At 43.0% G+C, this 23,781-nt stretch overlaps 1 protein-coding gene across 7 annotated transcripts in view; it reads left to right on the top strand.

Annotated features, from left to right (window-relative positions):
* The window catches only part of SPICE1 (spindle and centriole associated protein 1), a 30,840-nt gene extending 15,852 nt beyond the window's left edge, over window positions 1-14,988 (top strand). For 5 of the 7 annotated variants that reach the window (XM_051616005.1, XM_051616045.1, XM_051615996.1 and 2 more), the window contains 7 exons: window positions 610-757; window positions 3,540-3,764; window positions 5,693-6,081; window positions 7,423-7,597; window positions 12,752-12,854; window positions 13,183-13,270; window positions 14,112-14,988. In XM_051616005.1, coding sequence (XP_051471965.1) covers window positions 610-757; window positions 3,540-3,764; window positions 5,693-6,081; window positions 7,423-7,597; window positions 12,752-12,854; window positions 13,183-13,270; window positions 14,112-14,165 — 1,182 coding nt within the window. In that variant the 3' untranslated portion in view covers window positions 14,166-14,988. Of the gene's footprint in view, window positions 1-609; window positions 758-3,539; window positions 3,765-5,692; window positions 6,082-7,374; window positions 7,598-12,751; window positions 12,855-13,182; window positions 13,271-14,111 lie in introns of those variants that run through there. The other 2 variants (XM_051616015.1, XM_051616036.1) reach the window with 2 other exon arrangements.
* Window positions 14,989-23,781: the final 8,793 nt, after the last annotated feature.

Here is a 23,781-nt window from a genome sequence, read left to right as displayed (position 1 = left end):
AATGTGTGCTGAGATGCATTGTCATATGTTTTTGGAGATTTTAACAATAAACAGGAAGAAAATTGGAAAATTGAGGAATCTGAGAATTATGATGGGGGCACAGGGCCAGGAAAGAATGTTTAGAAAGTCAACATTTTACCTTCCTGTATAGTGTTTAACTTTATAGTCTGCGAAGACCCTGATTCCATTAAACTGAGATTTACTTTATCAATCTGTGGGTTTAAGCATCTGCCTCCGTGCTTCTATACTGTTAACACTACTGGGACAACAGAGTAGACTAGTTACAATACTACAGGTTGTTTTTTTTTTCATTTTGCAGTGGAGGTTGATTTGCTCAATGGTTACATTTGGGAATGAAGCAATAAAGCTGTGTTGGACAGGTAGTGGGGTGGTGAGTTAGGAAAAGGGAAAAACAAAGAATTTCTTTGGAACAGGAAGGAAAATAAATGAGAAACATGGAGACACCAATATTTAATACCTCCCCCAAATTCATGCAGTGATGTTAAGAGACCAAATTTCTTCTCAGAGCTGCATGTGGTATATAATCTAATTCCTGTTGCTAGAATACAGATTTCTGTATCTCTCTTTTGTTTTTCCTACACCCTTTAGAAGAAGCTTCAGCAATACATGATGGTAACAGATGAGCAGCTGATCGCTCTCACACAAGCATTTCAAGGCCTCCCTTTGGTAGAACCAAGAAGAGAACAAAGTCCAAACCATTTTGGAATTGCAAGCAAAAATCCAGTGAATGGCCAAGGTGTGTGCATGCATGTGTGAAGGATGAAGTGGGAGCTGCGGCTAGTTAACCCCTGTAGTGCAAAATTTGGTATTTAATAGATGCCTTCTTGAGTAAATACCTCTTGCATAAGCATGAGTATCACTTCCGGGATTCATGTGCCATGGGTTCTGCTGTGAGCACAAGCAGTTTGCTACAGGTTACTTTTTAAAAATATTATAGGTTGTGTTTCTTCCCTCCTGGTGTCCTGCTGTCTGCATCAGCACTTCAAGATTAGCCTTTTAGCCAAGTCCTGGACTTGAGCTTTAAGTGGTATCTAATAGAATTTTTTTTATATATATATATATATATTTATTTTTTTTTTAAGGGGATAGGGGAGTAGCATTCCCCCCATTAAGATGGATTACAAAGTCAGGTTCATTTTGAAGACCCTAAAAAAGAAAAAAACCGTCCAACTGATTCAGGATTCCACCTTTCTTTTGCTGAGGCAGCCTGTTAGATTGAGATTCGTTCTTCTCTAAGACACTGGAGGTCGCTGCTGACCAGAAACAGCAGCTGCCAAAGGTTATTAACTGACCAAGCAGAATCTGTTTCTTGAATATTTGTGACTTGATGTCAGAGGTGAATGACCAGTTGAGTGATATATAACATAGACGCAGACTAAGTTGAGCCAGTAGCATTGATAGCCAAACTAGCAAAATATGATTCCTTGTAGTTTTTACATTATTTCACCATGGAGTTTTCTCCCAACTGTCTTCCTCGATTGGTTGCTTAAATGCGTCATTTTTGCTCTTGAGGTCAGAAACTCCTTGGGATTCACAAGATTCCTTGGAGCTATTTGTATTCCTCTGTTGAATATTGTTTTGTGGACATTTTTGTGGTCTAAAACTTTCTTCCTGACTATTTATGGGGCTTTTTCCAGAAGAAGTCATATACCAGATCCTGTTTTGTGATTTACCCAGGCTTTTTAAAAGCAAATGAAAAATCCTACCCCAAAGTACAAAACCCAAACAATCAGAAAAGCACGTCTCAAAAAAACCCAACAAAAACCAACCAAACAAAAACCAAACAACCCCCCCACCTCCCAAAAACCCCAAGCCTTGCTATACAACAATTCTGCAAGACGAGAAGTACCAAACTTTTTTTCCTTATTGGTCTCTTTTCTCAGGAAAAGTCATCTTCCTGAGGGTAAAGCTTCCTAAAGTTAAAAAAATGTCTTCTTCCTCTTCCTTCAGCAGGAGATCTCTTGTAGCCTTAAGGCATCTGACTGGATGTGAAACATTTGAGATATTCATGGTTTCTGTGCTCAAGTTGATGTAGAACCTCTCTGAAGTAACAGTAGTGGCTGAGAAAGAAGTGGGGGGCATGTCATAATGGCAAATAGTGTGTGAGAAGGATTCTTCGGAAATGCAGTTCTGTACAGTGAAACAAGGCAGAAAGATGTTTTTCATTTCTTGCCACAGTCATTGGGTAACAGGTGGCAGGTTTTAAATTCAATCTCAGAACCTCAGCAGTGTTGAACCACAAGCAGTATCTTATATGAACAGCTTTTTCTGGCTCTTTGCCTTTGAAGGGTGTTTTTTAGTCTCTTGCATTCTGGGATCAGGTATGTTCTGCTTATTTTCCATTAATGCCTCTTTTGGGAACAAATGTCCTGAACAAAATTATGAAGAGAGAATTCAAAGATAGCACTGATGTAGCAGTGGATGGAAGCATATTAAAATTACTGTGATCTCACAGTTAGCTATAACTTTGATTTCATGATATTCATTTTGTGCCTCTGGTCTGTTCAAAGTAGTTAGCAACATAGACACAAGTTACTTGTAGTTAAATACAAAAGAATTAACTATTTTTTTTTCTTTTTTTGCTGAAACAATGTTTGATTTGAATTAAGTTATTAAGAAATTGTCAGCTCAAAAAAGCTTTGAATTGTTTTCCACTCCACCGTTTTTGCCATCAAATTTATGACATTCAGTAGGACAAGTGCACAGGTTTGTTTTTGTCAAGACAATATTACCAAAGGCAGCTCACTGAAATACCTATTCTTCACAAGTAACATGTCTGTAAGTCTTTGTGCATGGGCTACAAGCAGGTCCCTTACTTGTTGAAGAATGGCTTGAGCAGCAAGGCCATGGGTCCTTGCTATCTCCTTGAGAGGCCTTGAGAGGTTAACACAAATAGCAGCGGTACAAGCAATCCCCTTTTTAGCCTAACACAAGTATAAACAATCTCTCTGCTAGCTTAAACTAACTCAAGGACAAGGTAGAGAAGTAGAATAATAGAAAACAAGGAAGAACCCTGGAACTCAGTGTGTATGTTACTATCCAGTAAAATCACTTCAAGTAGTTACCATCCAGTGAAATCACTACAAGTAGTTACTATCCAATGAAATCACTACAAGTAGTTACTATCCAATGAAATCACTACAAGTAGGTTTGGAAAAGGGTATAAAAGTAACACTGTGTATTCAATAAATCGAAGCTTGCTTTATCAATCACATTGATTCTGGACTGCTTGCTTCTGTCGCCGCTGGCACTTACTAGTATCCTGAAATCGTGAGGCTACATGTGGGAGCTCTTCTTGCTTTTAAGGCCAATGAAAACTTGTGTTGTCCAGTGGAAGCATTCTTCAGAAGGAAGTTAGCAGTGTGAGGGATTCATACTCTAGGAGCATACTATAGTCTGTCTTCTCAGATACCTGAACATGAGGTGATATTGAGAATTTTCCTTATTGCACTAAAACTTTTTTTATCCTTTTTAAAAAAATGAATTAAAAATTCTCTCTGCTTTATCTCTTTCTTTAGAAAAATCTGATATGAGCTATTTTGAGCCTAGGGCTGATGCAGGCAACGGGGAAGGTATGCTGAAATTCCCACAGGAAGAACTTCCTTTCAAGTTTCCCCAGAGGTCAGGTGCTTCAAGTGTTTTGGGAGCTGGTAGAAGCTTGCCATCTCATGTCTTCCAGCCAGCTGTGCTGTTGTCACCTCCCCGGCAGAGGAGCAGTCAGGAATTGTCTCCCCTCCAGAATGGTGAGATCTCTGGTTGTAGAAGATTTGAGAGTCTCTGTAGTGTGTCACTGTTTCAATCTGGCTTCAGCCCCATTGACGTTTACTAAGCTGTCAATATATGCTAGCATAGGAATCTCAATAGGCAGCAGCAGCAAAGCAGGATGGGTCGGCATCAATCCCAAAAGGACAAGCTCATTGCTTGTCAGAGGTAAAAGCCCTTCTAGACAGAAGTCACCCTGTAGCTGAAATATTGACATGTGGCACCAGTTGCACACCCTGGACTTGTGCAAAGTGTTTGATGCATAAAAGGATAAAAGGAAGGCTATGGAAAATGGGGGCCCTTTCCAGGAGACAGGAGACCTGGTCATTTGGGATATGGAGGAGGCTGAGGTGCTCAATGACTTTTTTTTACCTCAGTTTTCACCCACAAGGGCTCTAGTCACACCACCCAAGTTACAGAAGGCAAAGGCAGAGACTGCAAGAAGAAAGATCTGCCCACTGTAGAAGAACAGGTTTGAGACCATCTAAAGAACCTGCAAGTGCACAAGTCTATGGGACCTGATGAGACCCATCTGTGGCTCCTGAGGGAATTGGCAAATGAAGTTACAAAGCCACTTCCCATTATATTTGAGAAGTTGTGGCAGTCTGGTGAAGTTCCCACTGACTGGAAAAGGGGACACATAACCCGATTTTCAGAAAGGGAAGAAGGAAGACCCAGGGAGCTACAAGCCAGTCAGTCTCACCTCTGTGCTGTGCAAGATCCTGGAGCAGATCCTCCTGAAAGCTCTGCTGAGGCACACGGAGAAAGTGGAGGTGGTTGGTGACAACCAACATGGCAGCATCAAGGGCAAATTGTGCCTGACAAATTTGGTGGCCTTCTATGATGGGGTCACAGCGTTGCTGGAAAAGCAGAGAGCAACTGACGTCATCTACCTGGACTTGTGCAAAGTGTTCAACACTGTCCCACATGACATCCTGATCTTTAGGTTGGAAATAAATGGATTTGATGGATGGACCCCTCGGTGGATAAGGAATTGACTGGATGGTTGCACTCAAAGAGTTGTGATCAACAGCTCAATGTCCAAGCGGACACTAGTGACGAGTGAGGTTCCTCATGAGCTGGCAACATGTGCTTCCAGCCCAGAAAGCCAACAGTGTCCTGGGCTGCATCAAAAGAAGCGTGGCCAGCAGTTCAGCAGACATGATTTTCCCCCTCTACTCTGCTCTCATGAGACCCCACCTGGAGTACTGTGCCCAGTTCTGGAGCCTTCAACACAAGAAGGACATGGAACTCTTGGACTGAATCCAGAGAAGGGCTACAAAGTGATCAAAGGGCTGGAACACCTCTGCTGTGATGACAGGCTGAGGGAGTTGGGGGTGTTCAGCCTGGAGAAGAAAATGCTCCAGGGGGAACCTTATAGTGGCCTTTCAGTACCTGAAGGGGCTACAGGAAAGCTGGGGAGGGGCTTTTTGCAAGGGCAAGTAGTGACACGACAAGGGGTAATGGCTTTAAAATGGAAGAGGGGAGATGTAGTTTAGACATTGGGAAGACATTCTTCATTGTGAAGGTGGTGAGACAGTGGCACAAGTTGCCTATGGAAGTTGTGGCTGCCCCCTCCCTGGAAGTGTTCAAGGCCAGGTTGGATGGGGCTTTTAGCAACCTGGTCTAGTGGGAGGTGTCCCTGCCCATGCAGAGGGGTCGGAACTTGATCTTTAAGGTCACTTCCAACCCAAACCGTTCTATGATCATACAGTATTAAACCTGGTGAGCTCTTGCAGTAGGATCTTGCATACAGCAATTTTGATCAGTAACATAACACCATTTAGACTGGATGTTACAATTCAAGTTACTGTTTTATTATTACTAGCTTGATGCAATGAAGTAATTGTTGGTTTCCTTGATGAGGATTGCGTGTCTCTTTCCTTACTGTTCCTTTGTTTGTTTGTAGTGTTTACAGCCATTTCTCAGTCTCCTGAAAACATGGAAAGAGAACCACACAAGGAAAGGAGCTCACCTTCTTCCCTGGTAGCACAGAGCACAACTGAGGGAGACTGTCTTATCTCTCAAAGGCAATCAATTCCTCCCGCAGACAAAGACTTGGAGAGTTCCCATGAGAAAGTCAGTCTATCCTGGCCAGGTGACACTAGAAAAAGCAGTACAGCTGAAGAGTTATTTCAGAATGGTGATCTGCTGAGACAGATTGCTGAGCTCACACGGCAGAACTCACTAATGAAGGCTCAGCTGAGCAGATTTGGAGGCTTCTCTGAAGACAGAAGTGACTGCCTGCCAGACCCAATACAAAATGCAAATGCTACTCCAGACTCTTCACAAGGACAGGTGAGAATTTAACAAAAAAGTAAGGCTGGATGCCCCTTTCTGCTTTCCCATAGCTCACTGAGGTTTTAAGGCTGTTTTTCCCTGTTGTCATTTATTTGAAGGAAAAGAGTAGAAAGACAAATACTATTTTTGGTTTTTTTTGCTTGGAGACTTTGATTTTTTTTTTTTAATCATTCCCTAAGGAGTTCAACAGCAGTTCCTCATATTTGGCCTACGTTGCATATGGGTGCTGAAAAGCCCCAAGTGTACAGCATATGTATAAACTTAGGATAAGGTTATCCTTCAGAGAGAGAGGTGTGACTACAACATGATGAGGCATATCTCTTGTAGCTTGAGTAATATGAACAGTGAGAGCACTGCACCAACCCACAGGTTCTTGTCAAGCTTGTGAAATATGTATTTAAATCCATGCCATATATCCTTTCTGCTACGGCGACCCAATGAGATTAAAGTTGATTCAAGTACATCTTTTGCAAATACTTGATTATAGTGTATGTATTAATTGGGTCTGTCATGTCTTCTCCTGCTGTGTGGTGAAAATCCCAAAATCTTTGAGAAGGAGGGTACTTGAAGGCTTCTATTCACATAGAAAACCTTGAATATCTGCTTAGTTGCAGAATAAGTGGCACCCCAGTGAGTGGAGTTAACATCACAGAAACACTGGATCCCTGCCTTTGCTACTGTCTTTCCTTTTGTTCCATCACAGTGGCTAAATTACTGTTCAATTGACGATCCTCAAGATTTTAAATTTCCTCATGTAAATATAGGCTGTGTTGTCATTTTCCACGTTGTATTATGTTGTGTAATGTTTAGTCATTTAGCTGTACAAGATGATGTAAACTTCTTTTTAAAAAAGTTGTTTTAAAAGTGTTATTTTTGTGGAAGCAGTTGCTGGAGAGGTAAAACAGATAAAAACCTGGTTTAAGGATGAGTTCCAGGATACTTCTCCTAGAAATATGCTTTTGTGTCCCCACACCATCCTGAATGTGTGTCTCTCTGATTAAATATTTTCTTATTTATGGTTAAATGTTGGACGGTTGGGGTTTTTTTGGTGGGTTGTCTTGTTTGTTTGTTTGTTTGTTTTTTAATGAGAGAAACAGTAGCTGTTTTTTCCTGTTTGTAGGAAGACCAATTAAATATTGTTTGTTATGGTCAGTTAAGGACCTAGATACAGGACAGCGAAAGGGACTAAACCAGAGTTTTCACAGCAGCTGTTGTGTAATCATGTTTATTTTCATTTTGAAAGTTAATTGCATGGAAGTACTTGAAATACATTGTGTGCTCTCCTTGAAGGTGTCAATGGAAAGCTTTTAATTGGAAGTAATTATACAATTATCTAAGCAGACTCCTCTTACGGTATCAAAGAGCTTGGAGGAGAGAATAGCGGAGCTGAATCGCCAGAGCACGGAAGCACGTGATAAACTGCTGCAGCTGATAGACCAGCAGAAATTAGCTGCTGCTGATGTGGTCCCTCCAGTGAGACCTCCTGCTCTGCCCCCATCCCTAAATAACACCGGTAAGTATCCAGCTTCAGGAAAACCAAAAAATAGGAACACAATGTTTTTTCCCCTTTTGAGAGTGATCTGCCCTTGCCTGGTTGGATCAGCAGTTGTGGCCTGCAGTACATTTGCTGTTAAGGACTGTGTGCTACAAACGCTCCTTACTTCAGAGAGCTAAAAGTCTATCAGCTAAACTTCTCCTAAAGTTAGTTTCATAGTTACTAGTCTGCTGCAAATGTCTCTCACAGCATCCTTGTGGATAAACTGAGGAAGTGTGCTCTTGATGGACAGGTAGTGAGGTGGATCGTGAATTGGTTGAAAGGAAGAAGTCAGAGAGTTGTGGTCAATGGGACAGAACCTAGTGGGGTTCTGGGACTAGTGGAGTCCCTCAGGGGTCGGTACAGGGACTGGTACTGCTCAATATTTTCATCAACGACCTGGATGAGGGAACAGTGTGCCCTCAGCAAGTTTGCTGATCACACTAAACTGGGAGGAGTGGCTGACACACCAGAAGGCTGTGCTGCCATTCAGCGAGACCTAGACAGGCTGGAGAGTCTTGCATCTGGGGAAGAACAACCCCATGTACCAGTACAGGTTGGGGGCCGACCTGCTGGAGAGCAGTGTAGGAGAAAGGGACCTGGGGGTCCTGGTGGACAGGAGGATGACCATGAGCCAGCAATGTGCCCTTGTGGCCAAGAAGGCCAGCGGCATCCTGGGGTGCATTAGAAAGGGTGTGGTTAGTAGGTCAAGGGAGGTTCTCCTCCTCCTCCTCTGTTCTGCCTTGGTGAGGCCGCATCTGGAATATTGTGTCCAGTTCTGGGCCCCTCAGTTCAAGAAGGACAAGGAACTGCTTGAAAGAATCCAGGGCAGAGCCACAAAGATGATGAAGGGAGTGGAACATCTCCCTTATGAGGAAAGGCTGAGGGAGCTGGGTCTCTTCAGCTTGGAGGAGGCTGAGGGGCAACCTCATCAATGTTTCATAGAATCATAGAATCATAGGGGTTGGAAGGGACCTCGAAAGATCATCTAGTCCAACCCCCCTGCCAGAGCAGGGTCACCTAGAGTACATCACACAGGAAGGCGTCCAGGCGGGTTTTGAATGTCTCCAGCGAAGGAGACTCCACAACCTCTCTGGGCAGCCTGTTCCAGTGCTCTGTCACTCTTACAGTAAAAAAATTTTTCCTGATATTCATCTTAAACCTCCTATGCTCCAACTTGTATCCATTACTCCTTGTCCTATCACTGGTCATCACTGAAAAAAGCTTAACTCCATCGTCTTGACACTCACCCTTTACATATTTGTAAACATTGATGAGGTCCCCCCTCAGTCTCCTTTTCTCCAAACTAAAGAGACCCAGCTCCCTCAGCCTTTCCTCATAAGGGAGATGTTCCACTCCCTTAATCATCCTTGTGGCTCTGCGCTGAACTCTTTCAAGCACTTCCCTGTCCTTCTTGAACTGAGGGGCCCAGAACTGGACACAATATTCCAGATGTGGCCTCACCAATGCAGAATAGAGGGGGAGGAGAACCTCTCTTGACCTACTAACCACACCCTTTCTAATACACCCCAGGATGCCATTGGCCTTCTTAGCCACAAGGGCACACTGCTGACTCATGGTCATCCTCCTGTCTACCATGACCCCCAGGTCCCTTTCACCTACACTGCTCTCCAGCAGCTCAGCCCCCAACCTGTACTGGTGCATGGCGTTTTTCTTCCCCAAATGCAAAACTCTACACTTGCTCTTGTTAAACTTCATCAGGTTTTTCCCCGCCCAAGTCTCCAGCCTGTCTAAGTCTCTCTGAATGGCAGCACAGCCTTCTGGTGTGTCAGCCACTCCTCCCAGCTTGGTGTCATCAGCAAACTTGCTGAGGGTACATTCTGTGCCCTCATCCAGGTCGTTGATGAAGATATTGAACAACACCGGTCCCAGTACCGACCCCTGAGGGACTCCACTAGTCACAGGCCTCCAACTAGATTCTGCCCCATTGACTACAACTCTCTGACTTCTTCCTTTCAACCAGTTCTTGATCCACCTCACTGCCTGATCATCAAACCCATACTTGATCAACTTATCTACAAGGATGCTGTGGGAGACGGTGTCAAATGCTTTACTGAAATCAAGATAGACCACATCCACCGCTCTACCATCATCTATCCACCTAGTAATCTCCTCATAGAAGGCTATGAGGTTAGTCAAACATGACTTACCCTTGGTAAAACCATGTTGACTGCTCTTGATGACCCCCATCTCCTTGATATGTCTAGAGATAGTGCCAAGGACAAGTTGTTCCATTACCTTTCCAGGGATGGAGGTGAGGCTGACCGGTCTATAGTTACCCGGGTCCTCCTTCTTGCCCTTCTTGTAGACTGGAGTGACGTTTGCTTTCCTCCAGTCCTCAGGCACCTCTCCAGTTACCCATGACTTACCGAAGATGATGGAGAGTGGACTAGCAATGACCTCCGCCAGCTCCCTCAGCACCCTTGGATGCATTTCATCCGGACCCATCGATTTATGGATGTCCAGATTATGCAACTGATCCCTAACCCAATCCTCATCTACTATGTCCTCACCTATCTTGACTACTTCTGGGGTTATATGAATCTGGGGCTCATGGGAAAAGCCTGCAGGAGTAAAGACAGAGGCAAAGAAGGCATTCAGCACCTCTGCCTTCTTCATATCCTCTGTCACCAGGGCACCCACCTCATTCAGCAGTGGGCCTATATTGCCTCTGGTATTAGCTTTGTTGGCTATGTATTTGAAAAAGCCCTTTCTACTGTCCTTAACCCGACTTGCAAGGTTAAGTTCCAAGGAGGCCTTAGCTTTCCTGGTTGCCTCCCTACATTCCCTGACAACATTCCTATATTCCTCCCAAGTGATCAGTCCCTCCTTCCATGATCTATAGATTTTCCTCTTCCACTTGAGTTTCCCCAGCAGTTCCTTTTTTAACCACGCTGGTCTCCTAGCTCCCTTACTAGATTTTCTACCCATTGGGACACACTGATGCTGTGCTTGCAAGAAGTGGTCCTTGAATATTGTCCAGCTATCTTTAGCCCCTTTACCTTCTAGCACTCTGTCCCATGGGACTTCCCTTAACAATTGGTTGAGGAGGCCGAAGTTTGCTCTGTAGAAGTCCAGGGTTCTGGTCCTGCTGGAAATTCTGTTCCTCCCACACAGGATCCTGAACTCCACCATCTCATGGTCACTGCAGCCAAGGTTGCCATTGACCACCACTGCTTCAATAAGGCCCTCCTTGTTGGTGAGCACAAGATCCAGCAGCGCTCCTCTTCTAGTCGGCTCATCCACCATTTGCATTAAGAAGTTGTCATCAATGCATTGGAGGAACCTCCTAGACTGTGAAAGTTTACAAATATGTTAAGGGCGAGTGTCAGGAGGACGGAGCCAGGCTTTTTTCAGTGATGTCCAGTGATAGGACAGGGGGCAATGGGAGCAAACTGGAGCATAGGAGGTTCCACGTAAACATCAGAAAAAACTTCTTTACTCTGAGAGTGACAGAGCCCTGGAACAGGCTGCCCAGAGAGGTTGTGGAGTCTCCTTCGCTGGAGATATTCAAAACCTGCCTGGACAGGTTCCTGTGTGATGTGCTCTAGGTGATCCTGCTCTGGCAGAGGGGTTGGACTGGATGGTCTTTTGAGGTCTATTCCAGCCCCTAAGATTCTGTGATCCCTGTTATATCATTATCTGCAGAACCATTCTGCTAAATAGTCACTGATGGGCAGAACTAGGCTATTTAATTAGTCCTCTGTGCTGGATAATTTTTTTGTGAAAAGACTAGGTATTTACATCAGGCTTCTAGAAATCACAGCACAGTGGTTTTCCAGTTCTCAACGACATTTTAGTTTTTGGTCTTTTGGGTGCTCTTTCCATTAGACTATCTTGCTGAGTTACTGCCAGAGCAAAAAAAAGAAATACCTGAAACTTCCAGTCATTTGGAGAGATAAATTAACGATGGGAATAGTTTTGTTTGTTCAAGACCCATAGATTAGCTGCCATGTGTAGCTATGAACAAAATTACTCCAGCAGGTGAGGGCTGCTTTATTTTTTCATGGGATTACTGCAATTACTGGCAGAACTGTGCGTGTTTACACAAGTTCTGCCTAGGACACCCACCCTTTCCCCCTTCCTAAACCTCAGAGGATGTAAAAAGGGAGGACTTGGCGGGGGGGGAGAGATCACGTGTGTGTACATATGCATGCAGGTGCATATGCAATGACTCATGCAATGGGATCATAACACTTTTAACATTTCTGTGGCTGTTTGTTAAAGGATTTTCACCATTCAGTGGGGTAACTCTAGGTTTGCTTTATTGACAACTCAGAATTGGGCCATCACCTCAGTGAGTGGCAAAAGACTCACATTTTTATGCTACTCTATGTACTCTTGTTAAGCATTATGTAATTGGATTTCTTCTTAAGAGCTCTTGGAGTTTTTCCATGAACCCTCAGTTCCTTAATTCTTCATCATTTTTCAAAAGTCCACAAAAGCCAAGATTCAGCATTTCATTGTCTTGTTACACTCTACTGCTGCATGAGTTCATCAAAGCATGCTCTGGTCACCGCCGTCATGTACTTTCTTTGTCACTCACCTTTGAAATTCTAAGAACAACTCTGGTTATTCTATTAACCTATGTCTTAGCCTTTAACAAATGTCTATTTTAAGTTAATCACTTGTTTCTTATTTATTATCGTGTTCTAAGATTATGACACAATTAATTTTCTGTTTATTCAGCTGGACTGGGTTTTAAACCAGCCATGGTAAGGGCTATACAAAAGGTAATAAAAAGCAGCTTCTGAATCTCACGTTATTCTACAACACCTACATTCTAGTAATCATATATTCAACATCTTGTTTTCTAATTCTTAACTAACTTTAAATTCTAAAAAAGGCCTATTTTCCTCTACATGTTGTAATGTAAATTCAGCACAGTAAGTAAAATCTTGAAGGAGCAAAGCGAAGAAATCAGAAGTCTCTAAGTCTGTTTCCAGAGAGTAGGTATGGGGTTCATGTTTAGCCTGATTTATGTCTGATCTATATATTCTATGCAATTGTGAAAAGTTATGCAGTGGCCCTCCAAAACCAGGAAAATTAAATTAAAGTTTTACAACGATGTTGTGTTCTCATCAGAATTATTGGTTATTATTTTTTGCCTAGAAAATGCAAGGAGGACAATTGAAGTATCTTTTCCTGTGGCAGTGTCTATGGACAGCTCCAAAGAAGATAGTGTTTCCTCTGCCAGTATGACCAGTATAAGAAGGTAAAAGTTAACCCTTTATTATTTCATTTTTATATAATATCTCAGTTGTCCATGCAGCAGAAATCATTCACAATGAAAATATTCCCAAGTTTTTATTTGGCTTCACAAAGTTTTCCTAATTCCATTATACTTATCTCTGTGGAAATGGCACAAAGAGTCCTGTCACAACTTCCATTGTTTGTATTTAAAATACCTGCAATGTGACAGAAAACAGGTTACATAGGTTGTTGAAGACTATTGATGAGGGGTCCTAACTCAGGATACAAAACATTATTCTAGTAGTCACTGCTGTTTTTCACTTTTTCCATCTCATTTTGAATGTCTGCAGGTGTGTAGGAGATTCTAGCAAGCCTAGTTCACCCCTAAGTGCCACGTCAGAAAGTGTGACATTAACTCCTGCCAGCCAAAGACCAAAGGTAAGACTGAAAGATCTTCAGCCAGAAAGTTTGACTGTGGTGTCATATAAAGAAAAAGTAAGACTGAGAAACGAGAGAGTGCTCTGTCTTAGCTTAATTCTACAGAGGCCAATTGTAGTTGATTCATGGCAGTTTGGATTCTAGACAATTGGTAAGGGGAGGCCTGAGTGCTAGTGACAAAGCTGTTACTTAGAAGTGAATAATCCTGTAACTACACTTCTTGCTGTGACATCTTTGTGTGTTAGCACTGGAAACCTCTGGCAGTATTTCATAGTGGCTCTGAGAATTTCATGTAACCATGATGATGTACTGGTAGAGCCACCTATGAGAGAGCTCTTGTGTAGCTGTTGCACAAGTCAGTTGCTGAAGGAGAAATCAATCCAAATGCAAAAGAAAAATCACCAGGCTGGATTTCTAATTCCTGATGTGCAAAGAGAAGAACAGACTACAGTGAGATGCTTTCCTGGGGACCTTCAGGCAGTTGTACAGCCTGGTACACCAGTCATAGATCTGTTTTTATGCTTGAAAGCAGCAAAGCAAGTTTCTATGCTTGAAATAAACTAAATTAGGAGTGATAAAGAGAAACAAAATTGGAGTTCAGGGCTCCCTATTCTGACAGTGAAGTGTACATCTTCAAGGGGAAATTAGGAGTACTTAAGGTAGATGTGGCTTAAACTAGGTGTCTGAAGTAGGTGGTGTGATTGCCTTGATGGTGCTGATGGCAGACAACTGCTACATATCAGTGAATTGAGTCACAGCAGTCCTACACAAGCTAGCACTAACTAGCACATCTGTGGAAAATTTCTGATGTATGAATTTCAGCTGGTTTCTTCTTTTGCAGGTGGAGAAGCAAAAAGAAGAAGGCTGGTTTGCATTGTCAATGCACATTATGTAAAGAAAGCTGTGATCAAGTCCTGATTATTTTTTTTTTTTATGAACCACAATTAGATCACAGTAATCCCCCTCTCCAGATCTACAGTTTAACTCTAAAGTGCTTTCATGTCAGTGTTGTTAGTATGAAAGGTCCATATGCTTATTGTATTTGTGCTGTAGAGAGCACTGTAGGAAGTCCTGGGGATGAGTTTCTAAACTGGACATGCTGCTGTGGCATTGCCCTTTTTCACTGAAAAAATCTTTCACAGGATTGTGAACTGAGGCTGTTGTAGCAATACAAATAAGCATCTGATAGCTGTGATAGATATGCTGAAGACAGGAGGTTTTGGCATGTAGTCACCAAAGATACAGGAATGAAAAAAAATAAGCAAGAACTAAGATGGAGGGAGTGTACAGATGTTCAGAAGCAACCTGCAGATTAGGAAGCTAGTCTGTTTCTGCTGGTTGAAGAGTTTGCATCAGAAATAATTTGTCCTTTCTGTGGTTTAAAGTTGCTTCCAAAAGTTGTGGTTTCTGTGCAGTTAATTTATCAGGGATTACATCTGGACTTGAGGATTGCTTTTTAAAAAAATCTTATTTAGTATTTTTATGGTAAATATAAAGTGACTATTTGAGGTTGAAGTCAGAATTTCTATTTGCTATGTATTAAAGTGTGCTTTTCTTGTTACAATAGAAATCTGTTTTGCGAGTACAATTGTATTAAGCAGCTTTGTTATGTATGTATATAGTACCTGCCATGTTTTAATATTGTTTTTATTTTACTTTTTTAAATAGCCATAATTTTTTTCTTAACAGTTAACAATAAAATCTAGGACTGTGTGGAACTGCATGTAAATCTGTTCATTACACTGTAGTAAACCTGGGCAAAAAACTTTATAATGGAAATGAAAACAATTTGCAAGTCTGGATAAGAAAGTATCTGCAAGTCTCAAGACTTTTTTTTAAGTTGTCTTTGTTTTTTTAACTGTTAAAGTTGCCTCTAAAGATACTAATGAGACCAGCCCATATCCTTTCAGTTGGTTCAGTTTTAGAAGAATGAAGAAAAGATAATACTTTTCCTTTTCTTGCCATTTTTTTTAAGGGGCATTTTGTTTTAAACAGATTTAGAAAATCTGAAAAATGTGAGATTCAAAAGAGGATGTGTTCAAATATTCAGTGACATTTCTACAATTTATTTATTCCGTTGTTAGCTTTGGGAAGTGAACAAGGCTCATAGTCCTGTATTTTGTGAAGTACCAGTTAAAATTGCTTGGAAGAAATCCCCCAACTCCTGCAGAGGCAGGAATGTCAAGGTTAGAATGGACTACATAACCACAGTGCCCACACATTATTATTGTTGCTTCTGACTTCGTCCAAGCTAGTTGTTGCTACATACACTCTGTAACATCTGAAATTTCCTTTTGGAGTATGTGATTTGAGTTAATCTTTTGAGTCATCATCTGGTTTCCTTAACTTGGAAGCTGCTCTGTCAAATAACTAGTTGTTTGTAAATTGAGACATCTAGCTATATTCCAACCTAGTAACACCCTGTGAGATGAGACATTCTACTGGTTTTCCGTGGCATTGTTAGTGAAATCCAGGTCTCCTCGAGTTCAGTAGAACTGAAGCTCAGGAGGGACTGCAGGTCCTGCTTCAGAGTCAACTCAATGTCTGTGCTGCAGGGCACCCATCTTGGGGCTATCCAAAGGAGTAGGACCGTGCAGAGCTTTAGCCTGGCTCCCAAAAGCCAAATGAGCAGATCAGTGCATCCAAACTAGTAACTGTTTACTCTTGGCACAGCTGACTAGCTCAGGTCCCACTTTGTGCTAATGTGGCTAGTCTGGTGCCAGAGCTTGCTTTCAGCATGGGCTCTGCGCTCACCTCAGAAGGCAGGAATGTGTTACTGGGTGTCTCTAGTCGCCCTCCAACCAATTCCTCCACATCCCATACAGAGGGTTGGTACCTGCTGTACCTCAGGCTGGGGTCAAATGGGTTTCGTTGATAAAAACAAGCTGCAGCTGAGATGGAGTGGATGTATGTTTGCTGGAACTCAGCAGGCAGTTGCTGAGAAGACTGTTACCGCTCAGGGCTTTTTGCCTGTTCCAGACCAAACAACAAACTGCAGCTGTTGTCAGCAGTAACGTCTGATTTTTCATACCAGATGAAAGTTTCAGGGCTTCATTTGGTCTTTATTTTTCAATTGTGTTATATTGTAGAAAGGCTGTTACCTAGTCCCAACTGCTCAATCAGTGCAGTGTGTTTCATTGCCAATGACTTCCAAATTTTGCATGATGAACATTTTACTGCCTTCCTTATTTCTTCTCCAGGCCTTTTGTGTTCTCTCTTTTTGACTTAAATGTCAGCAGAGGGATATTTGGCCACAGACCAGAGCACAACAGTAAAGAGTAGGTACAGAGAAGAGCTGCAGCCTTTGTTTTCTCTTGTCCTTTTTATCAGATGTACCATATAGGAATTGTTTTACCTTTGAAAATGTTTCCCTTGGCCTGCATGGGAAAGTTTCCTACACATATTTTGATGACAACATTCTAAACTAAAAGCTTCATTGCAAATAGCAGTTTTGTTTTATTTTATTTTTGGAAATGGGGAAATGTGGGGCTTTTCTTGGGTTTTCAGTTGTTTCTTCTTTTATAGTCATTAATTCTCATTCAGTTACATGAAAGAGACTGTGCTATCGATTGTCTTGTTGGGGTTTTATTTTGGTTTTGAATTACTAAATAGTTGATAAACAGCTGTGGGTGAGGAGCAGAGAAACAGATTTTGCTTTCTGTTTTACAGTTTACCTCCACTTGTTCCAGTTTATAGAGTGAAACTGAAAATTCCTGGGGTCTGACACTTTTTATTTTCCATTAGGCTTTGAGAGTACATACAAAGTCCATAAGGTCTTTTTAAACAGAAAAATTTCAAACGAGCATTTTTCTTTGAAACCTTCAGCTGTCTGCAATTGCCTGCTCCATTAAGAAGGCAATCTGGCACTGTTGATTCCTGTTGTCTAGGCGGGTGTGAAGATGACTATGCCTAATGATAACGATCTACCTTAACGATGATGATGTAGCCCTGCAGGCCTGAGGTGACAGGACTGTTGCTGAGATGCCTTAGCCTTTTAATATGGAGGTCTCTCTTAACAGCCTGAAAAACCTCCTTGATGGCGACACAGAGAGGGGAAGGCTACTATGACAAAATTTAAGGATGCTTTTAGAGCCCACACTTAGACCAAAAGGGAGAAGAAGGTGCAGAGCTATATAGGTTCAGAAGAACAGAATATTTTACTACTGAGCAATGCTTAACCAATTTAATGCATTAATAAAAAATTGCTGCTTTATTTATCTTAACTTTTTTCCAGTACTTTTTGTTAGGCTGAAGTATTTGTGTAGTGCAATGCCTTTGAATGCCTGAGGCTAATTAAACCCCATAGTACATGAGTGCCTTGCTTTTGCCAAACTTTGGGAAGCTTTTCTTTGCAACTTGTTTCTTTAATAATTCAGGACATAAGGAGTTTTATGTAATACAGGAAACCTCAGGCACACAGTTTTAGAGATGCTTCTCCTGAGATCAGCTGTGACATAACATGTTTCTTATAAGATACAACTGTTCCATTGTAGTATCTACTTGTGATCCTGCTACGGGCTAACAGGCTTCTTTTTCAGAGGTTTATCCACACATTTCTGCAGGCACAACTTACTTCATGCTTTTGAATGGAGAAGACTGTAAACAGCCAAGGCTGGGTGAGGAGCTCCATGCAGCAGCAGAATTCCCATGTCTTTCTAAATCTAGTCCCTGCACAACCCTCCCACATGGTGCTGGTGATTGCACTGTCTGTGTGGCCTTGCCTGTGTCTAACAGTGCAGTGAGAAGCTTCTACATTAACTTCTCTTCTGTAGACATTATTAATAGAATTTTTTAAATTTTTTTTTTTTAAGAAAACCAAAAGGCTTTCCTAGCCAATTTTTTAGGTGGGGAAACTGAGGCACAGAGCAAGCTGTGGAAAATCCCACGTTTCCTAGTCCCAGCACAACACTGCCTCACCCTTGGGCTGGCCTCAGAGATAAGGTTTCATAGTGCTGTGTGAGATGTGCCCCTGAGATGGATGCAAGCCTGATGAGTTTTGGGTCACTTACTCTCTTTAGAAGCACAAGTTTTGATCTAGAAAATCCTCATGATACTTAGATTTCTGCTGCTCAGGTGAGCACACCCCATCCTGGTAGCTATCTTGTACATGGTCCTGTCCCATGGCAGGATTCACAAGTCTCCTTTTGTCTTCCCTTCTGTGGCCCTTGAACGTGGGGGTACTATGGCTAGGAGGGCTTTGTATACTGTGGAAGGGGAACCCAGAAGTCTGAAGAGAGCATCTCCCATGCTAATAACAGACAGATATAAGTATTTATACATATATATATATATTCCTTTTATTTCAGTTCTTAGACATCTCAGTAAGTGCATTGCCTCAGGAGCATTTCTTCTGAGCACAGAAAACACGGGTGATTCTCACCCTTCACTTCCAACCCACCAGTTCTCCAGCTGAGGAGAAGGCAGAAGGTGTGGGGTAGGCAGGAAAAGGCAGAGCAGAGAATGAGAGTCTGACTCCAGGTTGCAGCCAAGGAACTTCTCTTTGTAGCCTCCCTGTGCTGCAGAGAAGTGGACCTCCAGCTCTGGGTGTGGTGGAACTGAACTGAAGCATCCTCTGCCATGATCCTCTGAAGAGCTGCCAGGGCTTGTTTCTGCTCCCCTGCCCCAGGCTGCACAGTACAGCTACTTCACCATCAACAATTAGTCACAAGCTCCAGTCTGCCCCCACCTTCATGAGAACTGCCAGGTGAGTTGAAACCAAGAAGGAAAAGAGTGAGTCTCCCTTTTCAGCCTGGCGAGTTTGCCAGGCAGTTTCAGCAGAAACTAAAAAAAAAAAACACAAAACAAAATGAAAAAACCCTTGTCTTGGTGAGTGCCCATCTGTGCCACCTCTCTACCTCCTTGCACAGCACCTAGGAGAGTTTCTGAGGTAGGAATAGAGAGTGAGATGCTTAGGAAGAGTCATCTTGGAGTATGGAGGTGATCCAAGGCAGCCTAAATTCTTGCTTGGACAACCGAGTAAAAGACGTAATACTCAGCTTCCTTCCTGTTGTTGGTTTTGTTTGGTTTTTTTTTTTTTTTTTTTTTTTCAATTCAGCAGGTCTTGACAGCAACAGAGTGAGGAAAGTAGAGTTTGAGTTGCCCCTGCCATATGCAGTTCTGCTTTCTGGATAACCACCTAAACAGGAGTGGGTGCAGTGTGTTAGGCACCGGAAAGGAGCTGGGTGAGGGAGGGAAGAGGAGCCTGGGGCAAGGCAGATAAATAAGGAAGCAGAAGAGCTGTACTGAAGGCAGATGTGTGCTCGCCAGATGAAGGTTCTTCCACTTGGGAACAAATGTGATGTGCAGGCTGGCCTGCTACGCAGCACTGCAGCTGGCCTGTACCTGTCTGAAACAAAATGCTTACTCTAGTTGGACTGACATCTGCTCCTGCAGGGAGCTAGTCCTGCAAATGTATTGCAGTTTCCTTCAGGCAGTCAGCTTGTATTTAAATATATACAAACACACATGTGTACATAAAAATACTACTTTGTGAGGTCTCATGATGACCACAAACCTCACTCGAGTTCCCTATTCTTACAGACCTGCAGCGAGGCCAGGCTTTCTAGTGCTCCAGGAAAAGTCCTGTTCTGACACCCCAGCTGTGCACACACACAGGCTGTGCTTAGCCTGTGGGGCCATGGGGCAGGCAAAGGAATACCGCACTGGTGCTGGGGTATTGACTCCGTGACCCCACCATAAGGCACATTCTGGTATTACGGGCTTGCCCCACAGGTGCTCTCTGCTGCAAGATGTGCTCTCCACCCCCCTCCCCATGTCTCAACCATATCGTTTGTAGCTGCTCTGTAAGCAGCTGAACTAATTTGGCCTGTTCTTCTCTGGAGTGCTGCCTCTTCTTCTCTAGTTGCCCCACTGCCACCTCCAAAATAGCTACATAACCATGTAATATCATACTGTAGTCTCCCTCTTTCTCTCGTGGTCCTGGCAGTGAAGGGAAAGGAGAGTGGCTCCAGCCTCTCCTCTTTGTGAGTGTTCCACATCGCTTCCCCTGTCTCAAACGTGGCTGAATGGGAGGTTAAAGAGGTTACTGTTCTGATAGGTCATATAAAACTTGCTTCCTTAGAAAACCCATGTTGAAAAAATTAGTTTCATCTTCCCTTCAAAAAATGTTGGCAGGGTTCAGGAGAAATCAAAAAGAATATATATAGCTGCAGAAAGCTGAAAGTGGCAGCAGGTGGCTGGAAAGCTGCAGGGAGGAGGAGAAAGCAAGAATGCCCGGTCAGAAGCCACAGCAAGGGCAAGTCTGTACAAAGCCAGTGCTGCTGGGTTATTTTAGCTGCAGCTGCTTTTGTCTTCAAAGGGCTGCTGCCAAGTGGAAGAGATACTGCTTAGCCACCTCCAGCTCTGTGTTTCCTGTTGCAAATCTGGAGGACAAGGGCCCCCCTGTCTCTTTGCTGCCTGCTTTCTGTGTTTCATGTGTTAGATGTCTGTACCCTATCCACTTCCAGTTTGCTCTTCCAAGGCCAAGCCAAACACCTGTGTGTGGTGTTTGTGCTTCTTGCATTAGTTGGTGAGTGACACGGGTTTAGCCTGGCACGTGTGCCCTTTTGCTGCCTGCTTCCTGCACCTCTCCCACGTCACACTGCAATGGCTTAAGTCCTTCTGCTGGAGCTTGGATCTGATGTGTAACAGCAGCTTGCGGAAATGTACTTTGGAGACCAGTGTGAAAATGAAGAGACTTAGATTTTTGTTGAATGAAGTGTCTTGAGTTGCAGTTTAGTTTAGTCCCTTAAGCTCAACAGCAGCCCAAAGGGAAAAACTACAAGCAAATTTAAAAAAGAGTATGACTGTGTGCATGAAGGAGATGTTTGGTAGTGAAGGTGTTTGAGTACACCTAGAAATGCCTTGTATAAAGTCTGTGAGACATCCCAGGGCAGAAGTCTTCCCTCTCCATCCCAAGTGGTGTCCCCAGGCAGGGGATCAGTGTTGTTCTTCTGCAGCAGCTGATACATTCCTCCATGCTGTCAGCTTGCAGAAATTGTGTTGTGAGCCTTGTGCTTGCGTGCCTTCCAGGCCCAGCACAGACAAAAGCCCACTGGCACCTCCTTTTCTGAAAGCAGACTTGCTCATTGCAGCTTGATTCTGCCATGTTGGAGAACATTCCTACTCCCCATCTCTGATGTAGGTGACCTTTACCACCTCATAGAGAAGAAAAAGTGACAGTTGTGTGGCCTGACAAGTTACGTGGCACCACTTAGTAGCTAGACTGCTGCAGGAGTCAAAAGAGATAAATGTACAAACTCAAGTTCAACCTTCAGCTGATGAAGGCAGCTGGGCTGGGCATCTGTCTTGGATGGGTCCAAGCACTGTGGGCAGCCCAGGCTCCTGGGAGGTGAGAAACACCCAAGCTCTGGCTGGCTTCAAGTGGGGTGTCAGGCTCTGATTCTGAGAGCCCTGGGGCATCAGGCTGGATGAGAAAGCAAGGGCTGGGGATGACACCAGCCTCTGTGTCTTGATAAACAAACTGATAATAATGAACTCTTGGACCAGAAAGCAAAAGAACAGTACAGAAATGCTCCTCCCACCAGTCAAACACCACATAATTTTAAATGCATGTTTAGCTGAATGAGGAAAATATTCTCCCTAGCTTGGAAGATATTTTTAAATCCTTTGTTGGATTTTCCAGGTAAGGTTGATATGAATGGGAAGAGCTGCTATTTGGGTGGCTGAGGAACTGACAACACAAAACAGTTTGCATGGAGACATGTAACGGATGTGTCAAGTACTCCCAGGAGAGCAGCCTGGCAGCTCTGCATGTTCAGAGAAGTTTCAGTAGATCCCAGAGCTGACAATTCCACAGTAAAACTGGACTTGCAGCCAGCAACCAACTGTCTGTTCAGCTTCTTTTTTCTTCACAAATTCCCCAAATAAGCCATTTTCCACCTTCCTTTGGCTGCCATTAAACCAAGCCATGGTATTTTGACAGGTTCTCCATTTTATGTCAACAAGATCTCTCATAATTTCTGAGTAACTTTCAGAGCATCTTTTTAATAACCCATCCTCTTGGACGTTCCTGCAAGCCCAGGGATTGCAGGCTTGTTCCTCGCTGTCCTGTTCACTGATGACTTTGGCTTCACCACCTTTTCAGTTCATTTCTTAGGGCAGGATATTCAGAAACAGCTCCCTAAAATTAACAGAGTAGGTAGGGACAGGGAAGCGTGGGGCATCTCATTCCAAATATAATGAATGTTTTATACGCACGCTACTCACAGAGTCTAGGAAGAAAATTATGCTTTAAAGATTCTTTTGGTACATTATATAAAAAGTTTTACCAATATTTCTTCAGAAAAATATCAAGAGGAAAGCAGCATAAATCTCCCCCAGAATGGGATAATTAGTAAATACAATAGAAATATTAGTCAAGAGTCCTTGAAGGAAGCTATCTAATCTGTATGATGATTCAGTGCATAATGGTAGGAAACAAGAAGCAAGTAAACAGGAAAAAGAGGAAGGAGCTGGCAGGGAAAGTGTGGTAGGTAAAGAACAAATCACCCAGAGCAAGTACGCCGAGAGGCTCTAAATGGACATCTTTAACAACAGGAGCAGGAAAAGGAGTTGGAAGAAGGCTCCGTTTCAAGTAAATCTTGAGTCAAATGAGGATAATTAGCCTCTCATGTGGCAAAAGGAAAACATTGCTTAGTGTAATTTTAATTTCACATTTTCATTGTTCTATTTTTGTAACTGTGCTCCTTTATTGCCCATCATTTTTTATAAGCTAACATGTTATTTTTTTCATCCTTACGATTTTTCCAGCTACGAAAAAAAAACTAGAGTAACCCAAGATGGGAGAGGGCCTCCCAGTCCAACTCTTGCAGTGCTTTGTAGCCCAGGACTGCCTGAAGATGTTCACAGGGCTCCAGTGTAGATGTCTATTGAGTTGCCTTTCACAATTCAGGACTTGGTGGCATAGACGCTCCTCCACTCTCTGGCAATAGCCAAGAAAACAGTATTATGGTGAGAGTAACCAAAACCAAAGTAGGAGTTTGTACTAATGCAGCTCCTGTTTCACAAGTCACTGTGTTAGCTTTTTTTTTTTTTCTTTTTTCTTTTTTTTTTTCTTCCCCTCCAGCATTTCTGTTTCTCTTTCCTCTCTCTGAGTCTCTTGGGCTCTCCTGACCGCTCTCTCCACTTCACCCAGAGGTGGCTGCTGCTGTGTGCTAATGACTCGTGGATGCACTACTTGAAGTGGTCCAGCGCTCCAACCTGATCAGCCTCAGGGCAGAGATCAGATTGGATCAGCTAGGGTGGAACCTCAGATTTCCTTTGCAGCTGCCAGCTATGCCTTATTTCACCATCTCTTCTGCAGCGACGGAAGACGCTGCCTGTCTCCAGGCAGCTGGCCTTAGCTGCGCAAGGGCAGCATTATGATTCTTCCCACACCCACACGCACAGCATTGTTTGCTGTTCCTTCCACCAGGATGATTAAAAGAACCAGTCTTTCCTCTCTGCCACAACACATAGTATCGTTATCAAGCCATCTTGTCTCACAATCA

This window comes from Apus apus, chromosome 1, assembly GCF_020740795.1.
Source record: "Apus apus isolate bApuApu2 chromosome 1, bApuApu2.pri.cur, whole genome shotgun sequence".
NCBI lineage: Eukaryota > Metazoa > Chordata > Aves > Apodiformes > Apodidae > Apus > Apus apus.
Note: the sequence above shows the minus strand (reverse complement) of the source record. Positions and strands in the feature narration are given on the sequence as shown.